This window comes from Indicator indicator, unplaced genomic scaffold (genome assembly GCF_027791375.1).
Source record: "Indicator indicator isolate 239-I01 unplaced genomic scaffold, UM_Iind_1.1 iindUn_scaffold_129, whole genome shotgun sequence".
Classification (NCBI taxonomy): Eukaryota; Metazoa; Chordata; class Aves; order Piciformes; family Indicatoridae; genus Indicator; species Indicator indicator.
In genome coordinates, this window is record NW_026539233.1 from 1 (window position 1) to 22,965 (window position 22,965).

At 60.9% G+C, this 22,965-nt stretch overlaps 1 protein-coding gene across 1 annotated transcript in view; it reads left to right on the forward strand.

The window, feature by feature from the left end:
• Positions 1–1,591: 1,591 nt before the first annotated feature.
• Positions 1,592–22,965, forward strand: part of CLPB (ClpB family mitochondrial disaggregase) — a gene marked incomplete at its 5' end in the record, with an annotated part of 36,443 nt that continues 15,069 nt past the window's right edge. The window contains 4 exons of the mRNA XM_054398827.1: positions 1,592–1,643; positions 6,796–6,882; positions 11,693–11,796; positions 17,054–17,182. Coding sequence (XP_054254802.1) covers positions 1,592–1,643; positions 6,796–6,882; positions 11,693–11,796; positions 17,054–17,182 — 372 coding nt within the window. The remainder of the gene's footprint in view (positions 1,644–6,795; positions 6,883–11,692; positions 11,797–17,053; positions 17,183–22,965) is intronic.

Below are 22,965 nucleotides of genomic sequence, written 5' to 3' on the forward strand. Positions count from 1 at the left end.
CCCCCCCCCCCCCCCCCCCCCTAGGGGGGGGTTGTATTGGTAGGGAGTGTGTCACACCCGCGGGGTTCCCGGTCATCTGTGAGCTTCGATGCATTCTGGTTGTCTGAGGTTATGGTTCCGGTGATCTATTTGTGGGAACGTACATCCTCTCTCTTATTGGCAGTGTCACTTGGTTTCCGGGTTCATTTTGGGCACTTTTGGTTGGAGGTTGGCCGGGGGGTGCTCTAGAGTGCGACTCGTGTCTCTGGCTTCCGTTGGTGTTGTTGGCTCTCCTTTTACTGTGTTTGGGGGATTCGGGCCCCACCCCCGTTCGCCCCGTTGTCGTGAAGTGTTTGTAAGGATATGCATTAGGGGAGTCTTGGTCCCCTAGTCACCTACCGTGAAGTTTTGTCTGGGGATGTTGTTTTGCTCTTTGATGTGGCTGTCGCCTTTGCCGCATCACCGCTTCGGTTGCTGCCCTAGTGGTGTCCTTCCGCCGGCTGGACTGTAGCGCCCCGCGTTATCCTTGTCGTGGTTAGCGGTTGGCTGGGTCGAGGACTGTGTCTTTCCCCTCAGTTGGCCGGTCTAAGTCCGGCTTGGTTTGACCTCTAATTTCTATTCGATTTTGTAGACGGACTTGCTTCCAGTCGGGATGGTAGGGTTCTGTTTTGAGCAGGCTTCCTGCTGGCCCTTATTCTTTCTTCCCTGCCCTTCCTTAGGGGAGTTGCTGCGCCCTCCCTCACCGCTTGGAGCATTTACGTTTCTCCCGCTTCCAGCTCGGGCCCTTTCGATTGTTGGTGCTTCCCGTGCCGGCCTCTCGCGTTTCTCTTGTTTGCTGGGTCCAATTGTGCCTCTTCTCCTTCGTACGGGGGGGACACCGCTCGGTACTAGTTCCTCGAATTGCTTTCCCCGTGGGGATGGGCTGGGTGCTTTTCTGGGGTGCATCGCATGTGCGGCATTGCCCGTTGCATTAAGTCGTATATGTGCCCTTGCTGGTTCCCGGCGTCGAGGGTTAGGTTTATTTGTTTGTGTATTCCTTTCTCAATCTTTGGCTTGAGCTACCGCCCCGCGGTCGCATCTTGGCCGTCGGCTCTAGGTTGTGCGGCTCGTCAATCCTAAGCCCAACTCCGGATTGAGGCAGATTTTAGCTCCAATCGGCTAGGCGGGGCCCTCGTGCTAGTGGGGCGGCAACCCCTCCAGGGGCACCACTTGGTGCTGAGGGCCAAGCTGAAGCTCCCCTGGCACAACCTGAGGCCATCTCCTCTTGGCCCAGCCCTCAGGAGCAGCCCTTGAGCCCCAGCTGGCTGCAAGCTGCTCTCAGGGAGCTGCAGAGAGCCACAAGGTCTCCCCTCAGCCTCCTCTGCTGCAGCCTCAACCCCCCCAGGGCCCTCAGCTGCTCCTCACAACTTCTCCACAGCCTTCTCCTCCTTCCCCACAGCCCTCCCCAGCTTCCTTGCCCTGCCCTGGCCCTGCCCCAGCCCTCAAGCTCCTTCTGGCACTCAGGAGCCCAACCCTGCCCCCAGCACTGCAGCTGTGCCCTCCCCAGTGCCCTGCAGCCTCTACCCCCTTGCTGCTGTCCCCTGACAACTTTCCCTCTTCTCTCTCTTCCCAGAGGAAGCTCTGCTGGAAGCTGCAAAGATCAACAACACTGCAGAGGTCAACAGGTGAGGAGGCCTTGGGGGGAGGCAGAGGAAGAGCTGCTGAGGGTGGGAAGGGCTGGGAAGCTCCCTCAGCCCTTGGGCAGGGTTGGGGCAGCAGGGGCTGGCTGCTCCCACAGCCCCTGGAGAGGTTCTCCTCACCCTGGGGGCTCCAGAGCAGGGCAGAAGGGGTGCTGGAGGTGGTTGGCTGTGAGCTGGCATCAGAGCTGGGCACTGGGGAGGCCTCAGCTGGCATCCTGGGGGCAGTTCTGGGCCTCTGACACCCAGGAGGATGTTGAGGAGCTGGGGCTTGGCTCTTGGGCTGAGGGCTGCCAGCCAGGGCAGGGATCCAGGGAGAGGAGAAGGAGGAGGGAAGGAGAAGGAGGAGGGAAGGAGGAAAGGAGGGAAGGAGAAGGGGAAAAGGAGAAGGAAGGAAAAGGGAAGTACAATGGGAGAAGGAGGAGGAGAGAGTGAGAAGAATAATGAGGGAAGGAGGAGGAGGAGAAGGAGAAGAAGATGGAGTAGAGGGAAAAGAAGCAGAAGGAGGGAGGGAGAAGGGGAGGAAGGAAAGGGGAGAAGGAGAAGAGGGAAAAGGGAGAAGGGGGAGAGAAAATTAGGAAGGGGAAAGAAGGAGGAGGAGGAGAAGAAAAGAGAAGGAGGGAAGGAGAAGGAGAGGAGGACAAGGATGCACAGAAGGTTGGGGAGAAAAAGGAGGAGAAGGAGAAGGGGAAGGGGAGAAGGAGGAGAAGGATGAGGATGAGGAGAAGCAGAGGCAGCAGCAGGGCCCTGCTGGCCTGCAGCCAGGGGCTGCCAGGAAGCTGCCAGCTCTGCTGCAGCCTGGGGCTGGGCTCTGGCCACAGCCCAGCAGCTGGGAGGGGGCTGCTGGGGGCTGCTGCCTCCCTGCTGTCCTCTGCTGCTCCTCAGGGCAGGGAGCTGCTGCTGGGAGCTGCTGGGAGCTGCTGGCTCTGTGCTGTCCTCCATGCCATGGGTTGGGTTGAAGGCACCTTCCAGTGCCAGCCTGCAGCCAGCAGGGCCAGCCCCAAGCAGAGCTCAGAGCCCCAAACCCCTGCCCTGGGCTGCTGCCAGCCAGGGGGCAGCTCCCACCCCTCTGGGGGACCTCAACCAGGCTCTCCCCAGCCTCCTGCTGAAGAACTTCCTCAGATCTACTCCAGAGCTTCTCTCTTGCAGCTCCAAACCATCCCCCCTGGGCCTGGCCCCACAGCTCCTGCTCCAACCTCTGTCCCCAGCTTGCTCCTGGGCCCCTTCCAGCCCTGCCAAGGCCACCAGAAGGTCTCCCTGGAGCCTCCTCCATGCTGGGCACCCCCAGCTCTGCCAGCCTGGGCACCCAGCAGAGCCCTTCCACCCTGCCAGCCTGGCTGTGACCTCCTCTGGCCCTGCTCCAGCAGCTCCCTGCCTGTGCTGAGCCCTCCAGAGCTGCTCCAGCACTGCAGGTGGCATCTGCCCAGGGTTGTTCTCCATGTGCCAGCTGCTGCCTTCCTTCCTCCTGGTGCAGGAGTCCCTGCCCATTTGGTGGGGGGGGGGGGGGGGGGGTTGGAACTGGAGGATCTGCCAAGGTCCCTTTCAATCCAACCTCTTCCCTCAGCCTTCCTCAGTCCATCCCCAGCCAGACCCTGCTGGGGTGTGGAGGAGAAACATCTCAGGAGCCTCCTGAGGGCTCCAGGAGCAGCCTTGAGCTGGGGCAAGGGGGTGGGAGACATCTGGGGGGGGTTGGAGACATCTGAGGGGGGTTGGAGACATCTGGGGGGGGTTGGAGACATCTGAGGGGGGTGGGAGACATCTGGGGGGGGTTGGAGACATCTGAGGGGGGTTGGAGACATCTGAGGGGGGTTGGAGACATCTGGGAGCCTTGTCCCAGCCCTTCCACCTGAAGCCCTTCTGGTTAAACAGTGCCAGATTGAGGAGGAGGAGGAGGAGGTTGTGGGGTGGGGGTGAAGCTTTTGTCCACCCCCCAGCCCCTCCTGAGGGAAGGAGACAAAAAGTTCAAGTTTTCAGCTTCCTCTTCCTCCACCTGGGCCTTGAGCAGAAAGTCAAACATGCCCTGAGGGGCTGCCTGGTGTCACCCTGGTGTCACCAGAGTTACTCACCCAGAACCCCCCCTGAGGGGTGAATAGGAGGAGGAGGAGGAACATCTGGTGGTGCTGCTGGAGGAGGAGGAGGGGTGGGGGTGGGGGTGGGGAGAAGCCTTCTCCCTGCAGCCAGCTCCAACCTCTTTGCCTCCCAGAAGCTTTGGGAGCAGCCAGGTTGGAGCTCCTGCACTCCATGCAGGAGAAGCTCTCCCAGCTCCAAGCTTCTCCAACACCTTGAGGGCCTTCAGGTCCCTCCCAAGCCAAAGCTCTCTGAGCTGCTTCTGCTTGCTCCCAGCCCAGCCTCAGCCTGCAGCTCCCCTCCCCCCACCTTGCCTGGCTCCTCTTTGGCTGGGAGAGGAGCAGCACCAGCAGCTGGCACCACTCTGACCACTCCAAACCAGTTCCAGGTGGAACAGCCCTGGCCCAGGGTGTCCAGAGAGGTGGTGGGAGATGGCCCCTGGCTGGCACCAGCCCAGGGCAGGGGGTTTGGAGCTCTGAGCTCTGCTTGGGGCTGCAGGGCTGGCACTGGGTGGTCTTGGAAGGTGCCTTCAACCCAGCCCATTCCATGATTCCATGGCCTTGGAAGGTGCCTTCAACCCAACCCCTTCCATGATTCCATGGCCTTGGAAGGTGCCTTCAACCCAACCCATTCCATGATTCCATGGCCTTGGAAGGTGTCTTCAACCCAGCCCATTCCATGATTCCATGGCCTGTGTGGAACCCTCAAAAGGATCTGAAATGGTCCAGCACTGGCTCAGGGTTGCCCAGAGCAATGGTGGAGTCCCCAGCCCTGGAGGGGTTCCCAAGCTGTGGTGCTGAGGGCCATGGGGAGGTGGTGCTGGGGCCATGGGGAGGTGGTGCTGGGGCAGTGCTGGTGGCCCATGGTGGTGTTAGGCTGAAGCTTGGACTTGGTGGTCCCAGAGGTCTTCTCCAAGCTCAGTGATTCTGTGGTTGAAAAGGTTCTAAGGAGCAGCAGCCCAGCACCAAACACTGAAGGTCCCTGCTCTGCTCAGCATCCTCCTGGCTCATCCTGCTTCTCCTGATCCACTTTGTGAAGCTCTGGAATCAGTGGAAGATTCCTGAGGAAGTCCTCAGGAGGTCCACATTGGTCAGAGGATTTGATGTGAATCCATTTGGTTGCCTGGGAGCTGAGCAGTGGTGGTCTCCTGCTTGATGGCCTTCTCATTGAATCCTCTGGAGGAGGAAGAGGAGGAGAGGGAGGAGGAGGAAGAGGAGGAAAAAAGGCATGATGGCCTTGAAGGCCCTGAGCACCCAGCTGAGTTGTCCCCAGAAGCAAAGGGCCCTGCAGGTGCTGGTGGCTGCTGGGCTGCTGCTGCTCTCCATGGCCTTGGTCCTGTGGCATTCCAGAGGCTGATGGCTTCCTGGCTGGGTCCTGGATGGCCTCTGTCCAAACCCAGCAGCTCCAGCAGCCAGAGCTGCTTGGACTGGGCTGAGATCTTCTGTGGGGTGCCCAGGTCAGAGCCTGGAGAGAGTCCAGGAGAGGCTGGGGAGAGGCTGAGGGGCAGAGGAGGACAACAAAGGAGGGGAAGGGTCTGGAGAAGTTGTGAGGAGCAGCTGAGGGCCCTGGGGGCTGCTGAGGCTGCAGCAGAGCAGCCCCAGAGGGATCTGAGCAATGCTCAGCAAGAGCTGAAGGAGCTGTGGGGGGCAAGAGCCTGGGGCTGGCATCTGCTGAGTGGTGCCCAGGGGCAGCAAGGGGCAGGCAGGAGGTGCCAGCAGGAGCAAACTGTTTGGGGTGAGGCTGCTGGAGAGGCCTGGAGCAGGCTGCCTACAGAGGTTGTGTGCAGAGCTTCCAACCCCCCCTGGGCATGGTGCCCCTGGGGCAGGCTGCTGGGGGTGCCCCTGGCCTGGGGGGGCTCCAGGGGTCCCTTCCCACTCCCCATGGCTGGGATCTGAGTGCTGAAGGGCAGAGGCTGAGCCATGGACAGGAATGAGTTGGGGAAGGAGAGGAGGTAGAAGATGCTGGGGGGGAGAGGTGAGGAGGAACCTTCCAAGGTCATGGAGTCAGGGAATGGATTGGGCTGGAGACACCTTCCAAGGTCATCCAAAGCTTCCTGCAGCCAGCAGGGCCTGCCCCAGGCAGAGCTGAGAGCCCCAAACACCCTGCCCTGGGCTGGTGCCAGCCAGGGGGCAGCTCCCTCCTCCCTGGGCACCCTGGGCCAGGCTCTCCCCAACCTCCTGCTGAAGACCTTCCAGATGACCTCCCAGGCCCCTGTGGGAGCATGGCCATGGGGGTGGCCATGGAAGGGTTCTCCCCAGCACCTCAGGTGCCTCAGAGGGGAGCTGGAAGGTCTCAGTGTGGCTTTCCCCCACCTCTGGGGGGGTTTGGGGCTTTCTGGAGCTGTTGGGACTGAAGCTGCTCCCTGCTGAGGCAGCAAGGAAGAGCTCTGGGAGAACCCCACAGAGGTGGTGGAGCAGATGGAGCTGTGGTGTGGATTTCAAGCCTCCAAGCAAGAGCAGGTGGTGGCCCTGGGTCCTGCTCTCTGTGTTTTGAGTCCAAACATGGAGCTCTTTGTGGAGCTGATCCCCAGAGGTGGCCACCTGGCCCTCCCCAGCCTGCCCTGAGGGACAGGAGCTGAGCTTGGCTGCACAGGGACCTCGCTCCTCCAGCCAAGCTGCTGGCTGGGGCTGCTCCTCACCAGGCTCTGCAGAGCAGGAGCTTAAGTTGCTGGTCCCAAAGGGATGTCCAAGCCTGTGCCAGGCTGCCCAGGGCAGTGGTGGAGTCCCCAGACCCCTGGAGGGGTTTGGAAGCTGTGGAGCTGTGGTGCTGAGGGCCCTGGGGAGGTGGTGCTGGGGCAGTGCTGGGCTCCATCACCTTGGAAGCCTTCTCCAACCCAAACCAGTTTGCTGACTGTACCACAGCTGCAGAACCTCTGCTGCTGAGGTGACCTTTGGAGCTCTTCTGAGCCTCCTCCACCACCCTGATGGTGGAACTGCAGCCTGAAGATGTAGAACATCTCAGGAGCTTGGAGGGTCCTCAGCTCTGGTGTCCATCCTGCTGCTGCTTGGCTCTTGGGGACCAGGGAGGGTCTGCAGTGACTTCACTTCCTCCTCCTCTTCTCTCTTCTGGCCAGGTTGGTGCTGGAAGGTGCAGATGTCAATGCCAGGCACAAGCTGGGCTGGACAGCTCTGATGGTGGCAGCCATCAGCAGGAACTCCAGGTGGGTCCCATTCTGCCTGGGGCACTGCACTGCTGGGTCCAAAGCCAGGCTGAGCCTCCCTGAGGGCTTCCAGTTTGGCCCTTAAAGAGTTGCTGGGGTCCCCTCAAGACCAATTTTGGTTCTTACAGAGCTCCTGGTGTCCTTTCAAGACCATTTTTGGCTTTTAAAGAGCTTCTGTGGTCCCCTCAAGACCTTTAAAGATCTTCTGGAGTCCCCTCAAGAGCTTTAAAGAGCTTCTGGGGTCCCTTCAAGATCATTTTTGGCTCTTAAAGAGCCTCTGGGGTCCCTTCAAGCCAAAGTTTTGGGTCTTAGAGAGTATCTGGTGTCCCTTCAATACCTTTAAAGAGCTTCTGGTGTCCCCTCAAGACCTTTAAAGAGCATCTGGTGTCCTTTGAAGCCCATTTTTTGACTTTTAAAGAGCTTTCGGTGTCCCCTCAAGTCCATTTTTGCCCCTTAAAGATCTTCTGGTGTTCCCTCAAGAGCTTTAAAGAGTTTCTGGTGTCCCTTCAAGCCCATCTTTGGCTCTTGCAGAGCTTCTGGTGTCCCTTCAAGCCCATCTTTGACTCTTACAGAGCTTCTGGTGTCCCTTCAAGCCCATTTTTGACTCTTACAGAGCTTCTGGTGTCCCTTCAAGCCCATCTTTGACTCTTACAGAGCTTCTGGTGTCCCTTCAAGCCCATCTTTGGCTCTTGCAGAGCTTCTGGTGTCCCTTCAAGCCCATCTTTGGCTCTTGCAGAGCTTCTGGTGTCCCTTTAAGCCCATCTTTGACTCTTACAGAGCTTCTGGTGTCCCTTCAAGCCCATCTTTGGCTCTTGCAGAGCTTCTGGTGTCCCTTCAAGCCCATCTTTGACTCTTACAGAGCTTCTGGTGTCCCTTCAAGCCCATCTTTGACTCTTACAGAGCTTCTGGTGTCCCTTCAAGCCCATCTTTGACTCTTACAGAGCTTCTGGTGTCCCTTCAAGCCCATCTTTGACTCTTACAGAGCTTCTGGTGTCCCTTCAAGCCCATCTTTGACTCTTACAGAGCTTCTGGTGTCCCTTCAAGCCCATCTTTGGCTCTTGCAGGGCTTCTGGTGTCCCCTCCATCCCATTTTTCCTCTTCCCTGCTCCCTCAGGTCCCACCAGCAGCTGCCTGCTGTGTCTTCCCTTCCCTTCTCTCTGTTTCCAGGCTGCTGGCTGTGTCCTCTGGCAACCTTTTGAAGATGCTCCCTCCAGAGGGAAATTCAATTAGGGCCTTGGCTTGGGCTTGGGTTTTGTCTATTTGAGGAGCAAAGAGAGAAGAGGGAAAAAAAAAAAACCCAAACCCCAAACCCCACAAACCAAAGGAAACCACCAAATCCCTGCCAGCAATCCAATTTTGGGAGCTGTTGGAGCAGACAGGAGGGGATGAGGGGGGATGTGGGGAGGGGGAAAGCTCTTTTGATGTCCCCAAGCTCTTGGGGTCTTCTTTACTCAGAGGCAAGGTTGATAAAGCTCAGGCAAGGGTTTAATGAGTTGAGCCAACAAGGGGAGCTGAAAGCCCCCCACAGAAGCTGCCTCTCTGCTGGGGGGTGGGCAGGGGGGGCACCCATCCTGCAGCTCCCCAGTTCGTGTGTGGTGCAACCTTTTGATGTCTGCTGCTGACAAGCTCAAAGTCCTGACCCTCCTGGAAGCTCCTTAGGATACCCCCAGAGAGGAGGCAGCTCCAGGAGGTGGGGAGGGGTGGTGGGGGAGGGAAGGGAGGAGGTTGTTTGTTTAACTTTGATGTCCAAGCAGCCCCCAGGGCCTCCTTGTTTGCTCTTCCCTCAATAGGGATGGGCTGGAGGAACCTCCTACCTTTGCTGGAGGGACAATGGGGGTCAGGCCAGGGAGTGTGAGGGCTGCTGGACCATTCCAAGGGGGTGGTGGAGCAGAACAGAGCTGCAAAGGCTGAGGAGGAGGCAGGGAGAAAGAGATCTTCATGCTCCACTGCCTCTGCTCCTAAAGGGCTTGGCCAGGCCTGTGCCAGGCTGCCCAGGGCAGGGCTGGAGCCCCCAGACCCCTGGAGGGGTTTCCAAGCCCTGGGGATGTGGTGCTGAGGGCCATGGGGTGGTGGTGCCCTGGGTTGGGCTCCATCATCTCCAAAGGTCTCTTCCAACCCAAAGGGTTCTGTGAGCAGAGAAGGACACCAGGAGGCTCAGAGGGAGGCTTTGGCCTCCTTGTGTCCTCCTCCACATCCTGGCACTGGAGTTCTGCCTCCCCTCTGCTTCTGCCTGGCTCAAGAGGGCATCTGGGCTGGCAGGACACTGCCAGGAGGACATTGAGGAGCTGGGGCAGGGCCAGGGCAGGGCAAGGAAGCTGGGGAGGGCTGTGGGGAAGGAGGAGAAGGCTGTGGAGAAGTTGTGAGGAGCAGCTGAGGGCCCTGGGGGGGTTGAGGCTGCAGCAGAGGAGGCTGAGGGGAGACCTTGTGGCTCTCTGCAGCTCCCTGAGAGCAGCTTGCAGCCAGCTGGGGCTCAAGGGCTGCTCCTGAGGGCTGGGCCAAGAGGAGATGGCCTCAGGTTGTGCCAGGGGAGCTTCAGCTTGGCCCTCAGCAACCATTGGTGCCCCTGGAGGGGTGCCCAGGCCTGTGCCAGGCTGCCCAGGGCAGTGGTGGAGTCCCCATGGCTGGAGGGGTTTGGCAGGTGTGGAGCTGTGGTGCTGAGGGCCCTGGGGGGGTGGTGCTGGGGCAGTGCTGGGCTCCATGCTTGGCCTCCATCCCCTCCAAGGTCTTCTCCAACCCAACCACTCCCTGGCTCCCATCAGGGTTTGCTGCAGTGGTTCCAGTTGCCCTCCCATGCCCAAGGCAGCTCTGCAGCTGGTTCAGGACTGACCCTTCCAGACCCTTGTCCCTCATCCTGTCCCCACAGGACCTTCTCACCAGCCCCTCCCCAGCCTCCCTGGAGGTCTCCTTCAGGTCCTGGAAGGCCACCAGAAGGTCTTCCTGGAGCCTTCTCCTCCCCAGGCTGAACAGTGCCAAACTCTCCCATCCTGGCCCCATAGTGGAGGCTCTCCAGCCCTCTGACCACCTTGGTGGCCTCCTCTGCACCCCCTCCAGCAGCTCCAGGTCCTCCTTGTGTTGGTGGCCCCAGAGCTGGCCCCAGCAGTGCAGGAGAGGTCTCAGCAGGGCAGAGCAGAGGCTCAGGACCTCCTGTGTCCTCCTGCTGCCCACCCAGGCTGCCACTGGCCTTCAGGTGCCCACTGCTGCCTCCTCTCTGCAGCTTCTCCTCCCCCCCCAGGCCCCCAGGCCCTCTGCTGGGCTGTCCTCCATCTCCTCCCCTCCCTGGCCTGGCCTGAGGGTGAGGGTTGTCCCCCCCAGCTGCAGGACCCTGCTCCTGCTGACCCTCGGGAGGTTGCCCTGGTCCCAGCTCCTGCTGGCTGGATCCCCCCCTCAGCTGTGCACCCACCCCCCCAGCCTGGTGTCACCTCAGTCCCATTGCTGGAGCTCCTGAAGGGCCCTGGTGCCACTCTGGAGGCCTGAGGGACACCCCTGTCACCCATCCCCACCTGGGCATCCACCCTCTGGGTGCCACCCCCCTGCCAGTTCCTCCCCCAGCCTCCCCAGCATGGCCAGCAGGGTGCTGGGCAGGAACACCCCCGAGGCCTTGCAGGTGGCAGCCTCAGCCCAGCCCTTGCCCCCTGCTGCACTCTCTCCATCCTGGAAGGCCACCAGGGTCACCCCGAGCCCCCCTGGAGCTGCTGAGGAGCCTCTGGTGTGCCCTTTGCAAAGCCCTCCTTGGGTCCCACTCCTTCCCTGGTGGCCTGGGCTGGGGCAGGAGCTTCAGCTGCAGCTCCAGATGGGAGGTGAGAGGGGGGAGCCTGCAGGGAGCTGTCAGTCCCTGCTCCATGTCCTCCTGTCACTGCTGTCACCCCTGATGAATGCTAACTGCTGCCTTAGTGTCCACCTGTCATGGGCACCTTGAAGCCAGGGGGGAAGAAATCAAATCAGGAATTATGGAGCTGCCTTGGGAGGTGCTGAGACATCTCATTATGGTCTGGAGGCTTCAGGGAGCACAGATGGAGGGTGGCAGCCAGCCAGGGGCACCTGGGCAGGAGGGAGAAGTGAACCCCATGAGGGTCAGCAAGGCCAAGGGCCAGACCTGCAGCTGGGGCAGGAAACCTCTGGAGTCCATCCAGGCTGGGGGTGCAGGGCTGGGGAGCAGCCTTGGGGAGACCTCCTGAGGGCTGGGGACAGCTCTGGAGGGCTCAGCACAGGCAGGGAGCTGCTGGAGCAGGGCCAGAGGAGGTCACAGCCAGGCTGGCAGGGTGGAAGGGCTCTGCTGGGTGCCCAGGCTGGCAGAGCTGGGGGTGCCCAGCATGGAGGAGGCTCCAGGGAGACCTTCTGGTGGCCTTGGCAGGGCTGGAAGGGGCCCAGGAGCAAGCTGGGGACAGAGGTTGGAGCAGGAGCTGTGGGGCCAGGCCCAGGGGGGATGGTTTGGAGCTGCAAGAGAGAAGCTCTGGAGTAGATCTGAGGAAGTTCTTCAGCAGGAGGCTGGGGAGAGCCTGGGGGAGGTCCCCCAGAGGGGTGGGAGCTGCCCCCTGGCTGGCAGCAGCCCAGGGCAGGGGTTTGGGGCTCTGAGCTCTGCTTGGGGCTGGCCCTGCTGGCTGCAGGGGGTTGGGCTGGAGGAGCTTGGAAGGTGTCTGCAACCCACCCCATGCCATCATTCCATGACCTTGGAAGGTGCCTTCCAACCCAACCCATGCCGTGGTTCTGCTGCTGGTTGTTGCTTTCCCTTCCCTTCCCCTCCTTCCTCTCCCACCTCAAGCTCTGCAGTGCCTCCTGACCTTCTCCCTCTGCCTCCTTTGTGTCCCAACAGTGTGGTGAAGCTCCTGCTGGCAGCTAAAGCAGACCCAAACCTTGGAGATGACTTCAGCAGTGTCTATGAGATGGCCAAGGAGAGAGGCCTCCATTCTTTGGAAGGTGAGGCTGATGGTCTCCAGCTACCTCCTTTTGGGTTCCAGGGCCTCAAAATGTCCTTTCCTGGCCTGGCCATGGAGCTGTGACCTCTTTGGGTGACATTGGGACCCTCAGCTTCTGTTGGAGGGGTGGTGTGGTGGTGAGTGGAGGCCTGGAGATGAGAGGAGGTGTTCTGTAGATGTTTCTGAGGAGCAGCCCTTCAGCACCCTGGGGCTACCCTGGTGGTCTCCCTCCAGAGCAGCACCCAGGGGCCTGGCCTGCACCAGAGTGGCTCCTGGGGCCATGGCTGAGTGGCCATGGTGGGGCTGGGGCCATGGTTGGAGCTTGATGAGCTTGGAGGTCTTCCACAACCCAAACAATTGTGTGGTTCTGTGCTGGGAGCAGATGGAGATGCAGCCATGGGGTGGGCAAGGAGAGAGGGCCAAGAGGGTGGGCAAGGAGAGAGGGCCAAGAGGGTAGGCAAGGAGAGAGGGCCAAGAGGGTGGGCAAGGAGAGAGGGTCAAGAGGGTGGGCAAGGAGAGAGGGCCAAGAGGGTGGGCATGGAGAGAGGGCCAAGAGGGTGGGCATGGAGAGAGGGCCAAGAGGGTAGGCAAGGAGAGAGGGCCAAGAGGGTGGGCAAGGAGAGAGGGTCAAGAGGGTAGGCAAGGAGAGAGGGCCAAGAGGGTGGGCAAGGAGAGAGGGTCAAGAGGGTGGGCAAGGAGAGAGGGCCAAGAGGGTGGGCAAGGAGAGAGGGTCAAGAGGGTGGGCAAGGAGAGAGGGCCAAGAGGGTGGGCAAGGAGAGAGAGCCAAGAGGGTGGGCAAGGAGAGAGAGCCAAGAGGGTGGGCAAGGAGAGAGGACCAAGAGGGTGGGCAAGGAGAGAGAGCCAAGAGGGTGGGCAAGGAGAAGGAGAAAGGTCCCAGGTGGTGATTTCCACCCCTGCCCTTGCTCCAGGTCTCCTAGGAGATGGAACCTGAGGCCAGGCTGTGTCCCATCAGAGCAGATCTGATGTCTGCTGATGGCTTTTGGGCAGCAGCCAGCTCTGGCTTTCAGCTCCTGAAGGCCTCAGGTGGACCCCAGGACATCTTCTGTAGCTTCATTTCAGCTTGGGCTGATTCTTGAGGGCTGATGGCCCCAACCTCACCTTGATGCTGTCCCCAGTGCTGAGCTGTGGATGCAGAACCCTGGCATGGAAAGGGTTGAAGGCATCTTCCAAGCTCCTCCAGCCCTACCCCCTGCAGCCAGCAGGGCCAGCCCCAAGCAGAGCTCAGAGCCCCAAACCCCTGCCCTGGGCTGCTGCCAGCCAGGGGGCAGCTCCCACCCCTCTGGGGGACCTCCCCCAGGCTCTCCCCAGCCTCCTGCTGAAGAACTTCCTCAGATCTACTCCAGAGCTTCTCTCTTGCAGCTCCAAACCATCCCCCCTGGGCCTGGCCCCACAGCTCCTGCTCCAACCTCTGTCCCCAGCTTGCTCCTGGGCCCCTTCCAGCCCTGCCAAGGCCACCAGAAGGTCTCCCTGGAGCCTCCTCCATGCTGGGCACCCCCAGCTCTGCCAGCCTGGGCACCCAGCAGAGCCCTTCCACCCTGCCAGCCTGGCTGTGACCTCCTCTGGCCCTGCTCCAGCAGCTCCCTGCCTGTGCTGAGCCCTCCAGAGCTGCTCCCCAGCCCTCAGGAGGTCTCCCCTGGGCTGCTCCCCAGCCCTCAGGAGGTCTCCCCAAGGCTGCTCCCCAGCCCTGCACCCCCAGCCTGGATGGACTCCAGAGGTTGTCCTGCCCCAGCTGCAGGTCTGGCCCTTGGCCTTGCTGACCCTCATGGGGTTCACTTCTCCCTCCTGCCCAGGTGCCCCTGGCTGACCTCTTCATGGTCTGCAGAGCCCAGGCCAGGTTCTGGTGGTCTCCATGGCTCTGTCTCTGCTTTTTGCCTCCCCACCAAGAGCAGCACTGGAAGCCCTCAGAGATGCAGGTTGGGTTGAGGAGATGAAGCCTTGAGGGGACAGCTCTGGACAGGCCAGGACTGAGTAACCCAACTGTGCCCTCTGCTCCTGGGGGGAGGGCACCATGCAGGCATCCAACCCCCACAGCAGCCAATGCCACCTCAGTCAGTCCCAGAGTCAGGAAGGGAGGAGAAGACCTTGAAGGTGTTGGAGTCCAAGCATGGCCTCAGCACTGCCCCAGCACCACCCCCCCAGGGCCCTCAGCACCACAGCTCCAGGGCTGGGGAACCCCTCCAGCCATGGGGACTCCACCACTGCCCTGGGCAGCCTGGCACAGGCCTGGGCACCCCTCCAGGGCCACAACTTGGTGCTGAGGGCCAAGCTGAAGCTCCCCTGGCACAACCTGAGGCCATCTCCTCTTGGCCCAGCCCTCAGGAGCAGCCCTTGAGCCCCAGCTGGCTGCAAGCTGCTCTCAGGGAGCTGCAGAGAGCCACAAGGTCTCCCCTCAGCCTCCTCTGCTGCAGCCTCAACCCCCCCAGGGCCCTCAGCTGCTCCTCACAACTTCTCCACAGCCTTCTCCTCCTTCCCCACAGCCCTCCCCAGCTTCCTTGCCCTGCCCTGGCCCTGCCCCAGCCCTCAAGCTCCTTCTGGCACTCAGGAGCCCAACCCTGCCCCCAGCACTGCAGCTGTGGCCTCCCCAGTGCCCAGCCCAGGGGCACAAGCCCTGCCCTGCTCCTGCTGCCCACACCATTGCTGCTCCAGCCCAGGCTGCTGCTGCCCTCCTTGCCCCCCTGGGCACCCCCTGGCTCCTCTCCAGCCTCTGCCAACAACCCCCCCAGGGCCTTTCCCCCGAGGCACTTCCCAGCCCCTCTGCCCCCAGCCCTGAGCCTTCCTCAGGTTATTGTGCCCCAAGTTCAGGTCCCAGCCCTTGCCCTGTTGAACCTCATCCTGTTGACCTCAGCCATGGCTCCAGCCTGGCCCAGGTCCCTCTGTAGATGCCTCCAGGAGGTTAACTCTTGCCCTCAGCACGTCTGGTAAGGAGCTCCATGGTGAGTGATGTGCTGCCAATACCCAAAGCTCTTGGGTGGGCTCCCTGGAAGACAAAGCACATCAAGAGCTGCAGTTAATTGTTTGTGTCTCCATCTCTCTCCTGGAGAACATCAATTACAGGTTGGAGTTGGGTTTTTTTTTGGGGGGGGGTTGGAGGGTTGCTGGTGCTGAAGAAACATCGAAGCCACCATCTGAGGAGCTTTCATTAATCCTTTGCTTGACATCTTTTATTAAAAGGAATAAATTCCAGCTGCCTCCTGAAGAAGACAAAAATCCTCATCCTGGGCTTACTTTTCTATGTTTTATTTCTTTTGGTTTTCTTTTTTTTATGATTATTTGTATTTATTTGTGTTTTGGTTTGGTTTATTTATTTTGTTGTTTTTTTTTTTTATCTGTCTATTTCTTTCTTCATTTTTGCCTTCCCCCCCCACACCTCCCCAAAGCTTCCTCTTTATTTTCCCACTCCCCCCCACCCCTCACCACCACCACTTCCCTTCTCCCATTTCCATATCTCCTCACTTCCCTCCCCCCTCCCTCCCTCCCAAACTCCGCTTCCCTTCCAGATCTTCTCCGCCTCCTCCTCCTCCTCCTCCATCCAGAGGGTTTCTTCCTCCAGCCAGATATATTAGAGACATTTATATGGATGGCAGGAGAAGGCTTTGAGAAGAAGCAGGCAGCAGCTGATGGATGGCAGAGGAGGCTCCCCCTGACGCTTTATTGAGTTTCCGATGATTAGCTCACGCCAGGACATTTTTTACCGCTGCCGGCCGGAGCTGTCACCCTGCACCAGCAGGGAGAAGAACCCCCCCAGACCCCCCTGAGCCCCCCACTAATGACACTTTAATGTCTTTACTGCTCTGCTCCCTAGGAGCTCAGATTCATCTTCCCTGACGCAGGCAGCTCCAGCCCAGGCCTGCTCCTCCCTGCCTAGGGAATGACGAGGAGGGAAGGAAGGAGCCTGAGGGCTTGGAGTGAGCTTGGGGCTGAGGGCTTGGGTGTGAGAGTGGAGGGGATGGGATGAGGAGGAGCCATGGAGTTGTGGAGTCATGGAGTTGTGGAGGATGGAGTCATAGAAGAAGAAATCAAGGAAAGGGAAGGAGCCCAAGGGCTTGGAGTGAGCTTGGAGCTGAGGGCTTGGGTGTGAGAGTGGAGGGGATGGGATGGAGTTGTGGAGTCATGGAGGATGGACTCATGGAAACATGGAGTTGTGGAGTCACAGAAGAAGAAATCAAGGAAAGGGAAGGAGCCTGAGGGGTTGGAGTGAGCTTGGGGGTGAGGTCTTGGGTTTGAGAGTGGAGGGGATGGGATGAGGAGGAGTCATGGAGTTGGGGAGTCATAGAAGAAGAAATCAAGGAAAGGGAAGGAGCCCAAGGGCTTGGAGTGAGCTTGGAGCTGAGGGCTTGGGTTGAGAGTGGAGGGGATGGCATAGGAAGGAATCATGGAGTTGTGGAGTCATGGGAATATGGAATCATGGAGGCATTGAATCACTGAATCCTAGCAGAAGAAGGCAAGGAAAGGGAAGGATCCCAAAGGCTTTGAGTGAGCAGTAGTGGTGGTGCCTTGGTTTGAGAGTGGAGGAGATGGGGTGGGATAGGGAGGAATCCTGGAGGCATGGAATGGTTTTTATGGTTGGAAAAGACCTGGGCTCTTCTCCCAAGGAACAAGAACAGGAGAAGGCTGTGGAGAAGTTGTGAGGAGCAGCTGAGGGCCCTGGGGGGGTTGAGGCTGCAGCAGAGGAGGCTGAGGAGAGACCTTGTGGCTCTCTGCAGCTCCCTGAGAGCAGCTTGCAGCCAGCTGGGGCTGAAGGGCTGCTCCTGAGGGCTGGGCCAAGAGGAGATGGCCTCAGGTTGTGCCAGGGGAGCTTCAGCTTGGCCCTCAGCACCAAGTTGTGGCCCTGGAGGGGTGCCCAGGCCTGTGCCAGGCTGCCCAGGGCAGTGGTGGAGTGCCCCTGGCTGGAGGGGGTTGGCAGGTGTGGAGCTGTGGTGCTGAGGGCCCTGGGGTGGTGGTGCTGAGGCAGTGCTGGGGCCATGCTTGGCCTCCATCCTCTCCCTCTCCTCTCCCTCTCCTCTCCCTCTCCTCTCCCCTCCCTCTCCTCTCCCTCTCCCCTCCCTCTCCCCTCCCTCTCTCCTCTCTTCCATTCTTGTCTCGCTCTTCACCCCCAGCAGCAAGCTGCTGCCCATCTCCTCGGGGAGCTCCATCAGAGCCCTTTCTCACCTTGCAGGGGGGCTGCTGGTGGTCCAGGCTGCTGGCTCAGCCTCTGGGCTTCACCTGAGCTCTGCTCTCCTCCTGCCCTGTCCCTGCAGTGCTGGTGACTCGTGAGGACCACTTCAACAACCGCCTCAACGTCAGAGCCAACTTCAAGGGCTGCACCGCCCTGCACTACGCTGTGCTGGCTGATGACTACCTGACAGTCAAGTTGCTGCTGGATGGAGGTGAGTCTGGGCACCACCAACCTCCCCTGGAGCCACCAGAGGCTTCTTGCCTCGCCCCACACCACTCTGCAGCAGCTTTCAGCCACCCTGCACCAGGCTGTGCTGCACTGGTGAGAATGGATCTGCTCCAGGTGGGAGCTGCTGGGGAGAAGCTGCCAGGAGAAGGAGCTGGGGGTGCTGGGGGGGAAAGGAGGTGCCCAGCAGGCAGCATGGTGCCCTGGGAGAGGCCAAAGGGCTGCTGGGGGGCATGGAGCAGAGTGTGGGCAGCAGCAGGGGCAGGGAGGTTCTGCTGCCCCTCTGCTCTGCTCTGCTCTGGGCAGGCCACGGCTGCAGGGCTGGGGGCAGGGCTGGGCTGCACAGGTGAGAGCCTGGGAAGTGCTGGAGAGAGTCCAGGGGAGGCTGGGGAGAGGCTGAGGAGCAGAGGAGGACAACAAAGGTGAGGAAGGGTCTGGAGAAGTTGTGAGGAGCAGCTGAGGGCTCCGGGGAGGTTGAGGCTGGAGCAGAGCAGCCCCAGAGGGATCTGAGCAATGCTCAGCAAGAGCTGAAGGAGCTGAGAGCCATGGGGGGATGGAGCCCTGGGGCAGTGCTTGGTTCATGCTTGGACACCATCACCTCCAAGGTCTTCTCCAACCCAACCATTCCATGATTCTTTGAACACCAGTCCTGGAGCATCTGACCCACTGGATGGTCCAGCTCCATGTCTTGTCCAGGGGTGCTGGTGGCCAGGAGAAGCTGCTCCAGGGCCACCCCCAGCAGCTTGCTCAGGGGCACCATGGCCAGGGGTGGTTGGAAGTTCTCCAGAGAAGGAGACTCCAGGACCTGGGGCTGGGGAATGTTTCACACCTGGGAGGGTTTTATCTCCTCACCTCTGTTTGCTCTCTGGAAGTGCCTCCAGCAGTGGTGGGAATGAGCTGTGAGGGCACAGGGGCAGTGCCCTGTGGAGGTGGCACAGGGGCAGAGTGTCACCAGGGATGGATCTTTGTCAGCAGGGTCATGAGAGACTCATAGGAACATGGCATGGGGTGGGTGGGAGGCACCTTCCAGTGCCAGCCAGTGCCAGCACCCCTGCAGCCAGCAGGGCCAGCCCCAAGCAGAGCTCAGAGCCCCAAACTCCTGCCCTGGGCTGCTGCCAGCCAGGGGGCAGCTCCCACCCCTCTGGGGGACCTCCCCCAGGCTCTCCCCAGCCTCCTGCTGAAGAACTTCCTCAGATCTACTCCAGAGCTTCTCTCTTGCAGCTCCAAACCATCCCCCCTGGGCCTGGCCCCACAGCTCCTGCTCCAACCTCTGTCCCCAGCTTGCTCCTGGGCCCCTTCCAGCCCTGCCAAGGCCACCAGAAGGTCTCCCTGGAGCCTCCTCCATGCTGGGCACCCCCAGCTCTGCCAGCCTGGGCACCCAGCAGAGCCCTTCCACCCTGCCAGCCTGGCTGTGACCTCCTCTGGCCCTGCTCCAGCAGCTCCCTGCCTGTGCTGAGCCCTCCAGAGCTGTCCCCAGCTCCAGTTCCATCTTCTCCTGATGGACTGAAGTCAGCTTTGTGCTCCACAGCTGCTTCTGTCTCCGTGCTGGAGACTGGCAGTGACCACTTGTGGGGACCTCTTCTGCTCACAGAGGTCTCTTTGTTCCTGGCCAGCTCAGCCCAGAAGAAGTCTCTTGGAGCTGAGCAGCTCTGAGCTGTGCTGCTGGGGAGCAAGGCAGAGTTTGTGTCCTCCAGACATGGAGGTCTGGGATGGGGGTCCAGCTGGTGGCCAGGCACTGCTGGTGTCCCCCAGGGATCAGTGCTGGGCCCAGTCCTGTTCAAGATCTTTATTGATGATGTGGATGAGGGGATGGAGTCCATCAGCAGTAAGTTTGCAGCTGACACCAAGTCAGGAGCAGTTGATCTGTTGGAGGGGAGGAAGGTCCTGCAGAGGGACCTTGGCAGGCTGGCTGGGTGGGCAGAGGCCAATGGGATGAGATTGAACAAGGCTAAGTGCAGGGTTCTACACTTTGGCCACAACAACCCCAGGCAGTGCTCCAGGCTGGGGACAGAGTGGCTGAGAGCAGCCAGGCAGAGAGGGACCTGGGGGTGCTGGGTGACAGCAGCTGAACAGGAGCCAGCAGTGTGCCCAGGTGGGCAGGAGAGCCAATGGCATCCTGGCCTGGATCAGGAATAGTGTGGCCAGCAGGAGCAGGGAGGTCATTCTGCCCTGTGCTCAGCTCTGGTCAGGACACACCTTGAGTGCTGTGTCCAGTTCTGGGCTCCTCAGTTCAAGAGAGATGTTGAGATGCTGGAAGGTGTCCAGAGAAGGGCAACGAGGCTGGGGAGGGGTCTGGAGCACAGCCCTGTGAGGAGAGGCTGAGGGGGCTGGGGGTGTTCAGCCTGGAGAAGAGGAGGCTCAGGGCAGACCTCATTGCTCTCTACAACTGCCTGAAGGGAGGTTGTAGCCAGGAGGGGGTTGGGCTCTGCTGCCAGGCACCCAGGGACAGAAGGAGGGGACACAGCCTCAAGCTGTGCCAGGGGAGGTCTAGGCTGAGGTTAGGAGGAAGCTCTTCACAGAGAGGCTGATTGCCCCTTGGGATGTGCTGCTCAGGGAGGTGGTGGAGTCACCATCCCTGGAGATGTTCAGGAAGAGGCTGGCACCTGGTGCCAGGGGCTGGGTGGTTGGACAGGGCTGGGGGATAGGTTGGGCTGGAGGAGCTTAGAGGACTCTTCCAACCTGGGAGATTCTGTGATTCTGTGATGTGGGCACTGAGCTGTGGTGGCTGCTCCTCATCCAGCCCCATGGAGATCTTTTGGGATGCACAAATCCCACAGGCCCAGCCTGCTGGAGGTGGTGATGGGAAGGGACCCCTGGAGCCCCCCCCAGGCCAGGGGCACCCCCAGCAGCTTGCCCAGGGGCACCATGGCCAGGGGGGGTTGGAAGCTCTGCACACAAGGAGACTCCACAACCTCTGTGGGCAGCCTGCTCCAGGCCTCTCCAGCAGCCTCACCCCAACCAAGTTGCTCCTGCTGGCACCTCCTGCCTGCCCCTTGCTGCCCCTTGCCCCTGGGCACCACTCAGCAGATGCCAGCCCCAGGCTCTTGCCCCCCACAGCTCCTTCAGCTCTTGCTGAGCATTGCTCAGATCCCTCTGGGGCTGCTCTGCTGCAGCCTCAGCAGCCCCCAGGGCCCTCAGCTGCTCCTCACAGGGGTTCAGCACCACCCCTGGAGGTGTCCATCCCCTCCCCTGGAGGTGTCCATCCCCTCCCCTGGAGGTGTCCATCCCCATCCCTGGAGGTGTCCATCCCCTCCCCTGGAGGTGTCCATCCCCTCCCCTGGAGGTGTCCATTCCCATCCCTGGAGGTGTCCATCCCCTCCCCTGGAGGTGTCCATCCCCATCCCTGGAGGTGTCCATCCCCTCCCCTGGAGGTGTCCATCCCCTCCCCTGGAGGTGTCCATCCCCATCCCTGGAGGTGTCCATCCCCTCCCCTGGAGGTGTCCATCCCCTCCCCTGGAGGTGTCCATCCCCTCCCCTGGAGGTGTCCATCCCCATCCCTTATTCCACCTTCCCCAGGTGAATCCTGAGCTGGGCCCCCTCCAGCTGCCCCTTCCCCTTGCAGGTCCTTGGAGCTGCTTGGTGCCTGTTGGGACATTTCCATGGCCTGGCCCCCAGCCCTTCCCCTCCTCCCCCACCTCACAGCCTCCCTGCCCAGCTCCTCCTGGCCCAGACTCTCCATAGAGAGGACATTGACCACCTCCCAAGGTCCCCCTTGCCCCACAGCCTTTGTCAGGCTAATTTCCCTCTCCCCTCTGCCATTGAGAGCCCTGCTCCTGGTTGCTGAGGTGGAACAGGGCTGGGGCAGGCTGCCCTCCCTCCTCCTCCTCCTCACCCCCTCCACCTGCTTGCTTTTTACTCACCACTTCCTCAGCCTCCACCCTTCCTTCTCCTGCTGCCCTGGGGGCCAAAGCCATTAAACCTCCCCAGCCCTCCTCTGCTCCAGCAGCCTCCCCCTGGTGCTGCCCTTGGGCTTGTTTGCTGCCAGACCTCTTGGACTTCCCCCTTCACCTCTGCACCCTGGGCTCCTTTGTCCCCCATTCAGTGCCTCCTTGACCCCTTCCAGGACCTTTCTGGCCTCGTGGGCAGTGCCTGCGTGCCCAGCAGACCATGGACCCCTTGTCCTGTGCCTGGCTCTTGGCTGGGGACATGTCACAGCCTGCTGACCCCGGAGGGGACACCGTGGAAGGAGTGGGTGGGAGGTCACCAGTTGCTCTCTGCCCAGCAGCAATCGATTTGGGAAGCTTTGTGCTGGGGGCAGGGGGGAAAGGCCACCAGGAGCTCATCAAGGGTGGAAGGTTCCTCACGTTGGAGGCAGCTTTTGTTGTGGCTTGGCAAGGCCTGCAGCCAGGGCAGGTTGAGCCTGGCCCTGAGCAACAATTTCTGCTCCTTCAGGGGTGCCCAGGCCTGTGCCAGGCTGCCCAGGGCAGTGGTGGAGTGCCCATGGCTGGAGGGGTTTGGAAGCTGTGGGGCTGTGGTGCTGAGGGCCATGGGGAGGTGGTGCTGGGGCAGTGCTGGGGCTATAGTTGGACTCCATCAACTCCAAGCTCTCTTCCAACCCAAATGGTTCTGTGTCCAGGGCAGGGCAAGGAAGCTGGGGAGGGCTGTGGGGAAGGAGGAGAAGGCTGTGGAGAAGTTGTGAGGAGCAGCTGAGGGCCCTGGGGGGGTTGAGGCTGCAGCAGAGGAGGCTGAGGGGAGACCTTGTGGCTCTCTGCAGCTCCCTGAGAGCAGCTTGCAGCCAGCTGGGGCTCAAGGGCTGCTCCTGAGGGCTGGGCCAAGAGGAGATGGCCTCAGGTTGTGCCAGGGGAGCTTCAGCTTGGCCCTCAGCACCAAGTGGTGCCCCTGGAGGGGTGCCCAGGCCTGTGCCAGGCTGCCCAGGGCAGTGGTGGAGTGCCCCTGGCTGGAGGGGGTTGGCAGGTGTGGAGCTGTGGTGCTGAGGGCCCTGGGGGGGTGGTGCTGGGGCAGTGCTGAGGGCCATGGCTTGGCCCCAGCCTCGGCAGGGTTAGGGAATGCTTGGACTCAGTCACCTGGAAAGGCTTTCCCAGCCCATTCTGTGGCTGTGATCTCTCTGAGGAGCAGAGGCTGAAGATGAGGAACATCTCCAGGGCTTACAAATGTCCTCTCTGGAGGCTGCTGGAGGCCTGGAGCAGGCTGCACACAGAGGTTGTGGAGTCTCCTTCTGGGGAGAGCTTCCAACCCCCCCTAGCCATGGTGCCCCTGGGGGAAGCTGCTGGGGTGCCCCTGGCTGGGGGGGGGGAGGTTCCAGAGCTCCCTTCCCAGCCCCCTGGGGTTCTCTTTGTGATTTTCCTCTAGGCTGCCAACCCTGAACCCCTCCTGGGATCACAAAGGGCTTGGGGTCCTCAGGGCACCCACAGCAGCTTACAGCCAGGGCCTTGGGACCAGGGATTGGAACTGTGGACCTGGGGTCAGGGGCTTGGGGCCAGGGATTTAGGGCCAGGGGCTTAAAACCAGGGATTTGGGATCAGGGAGATGGAGCCAGAGAGATGGAGCCAGGGACTTGAGACCAGGGACGTGGGACCAGGGAGATGGAGCCAGGGACTTGGGACCAGGAATTTGGGGGTAGGGGCTTGGGGCTGTGGACTCTTGGGCAGGGCCTGGGCAGCAGGGATTTGGGGATAGGGACTTGGGGCTGGGGACTCTTGGGCAGGGCCTGGGCAGCAGGGATTTGGGGATAGGGACTTGGGGCTGGGGACTCTTGGGCAGGGCCTTTGGAGCAGGGATTTGGGGATAGGGACTTGGGGCTGGGGACTC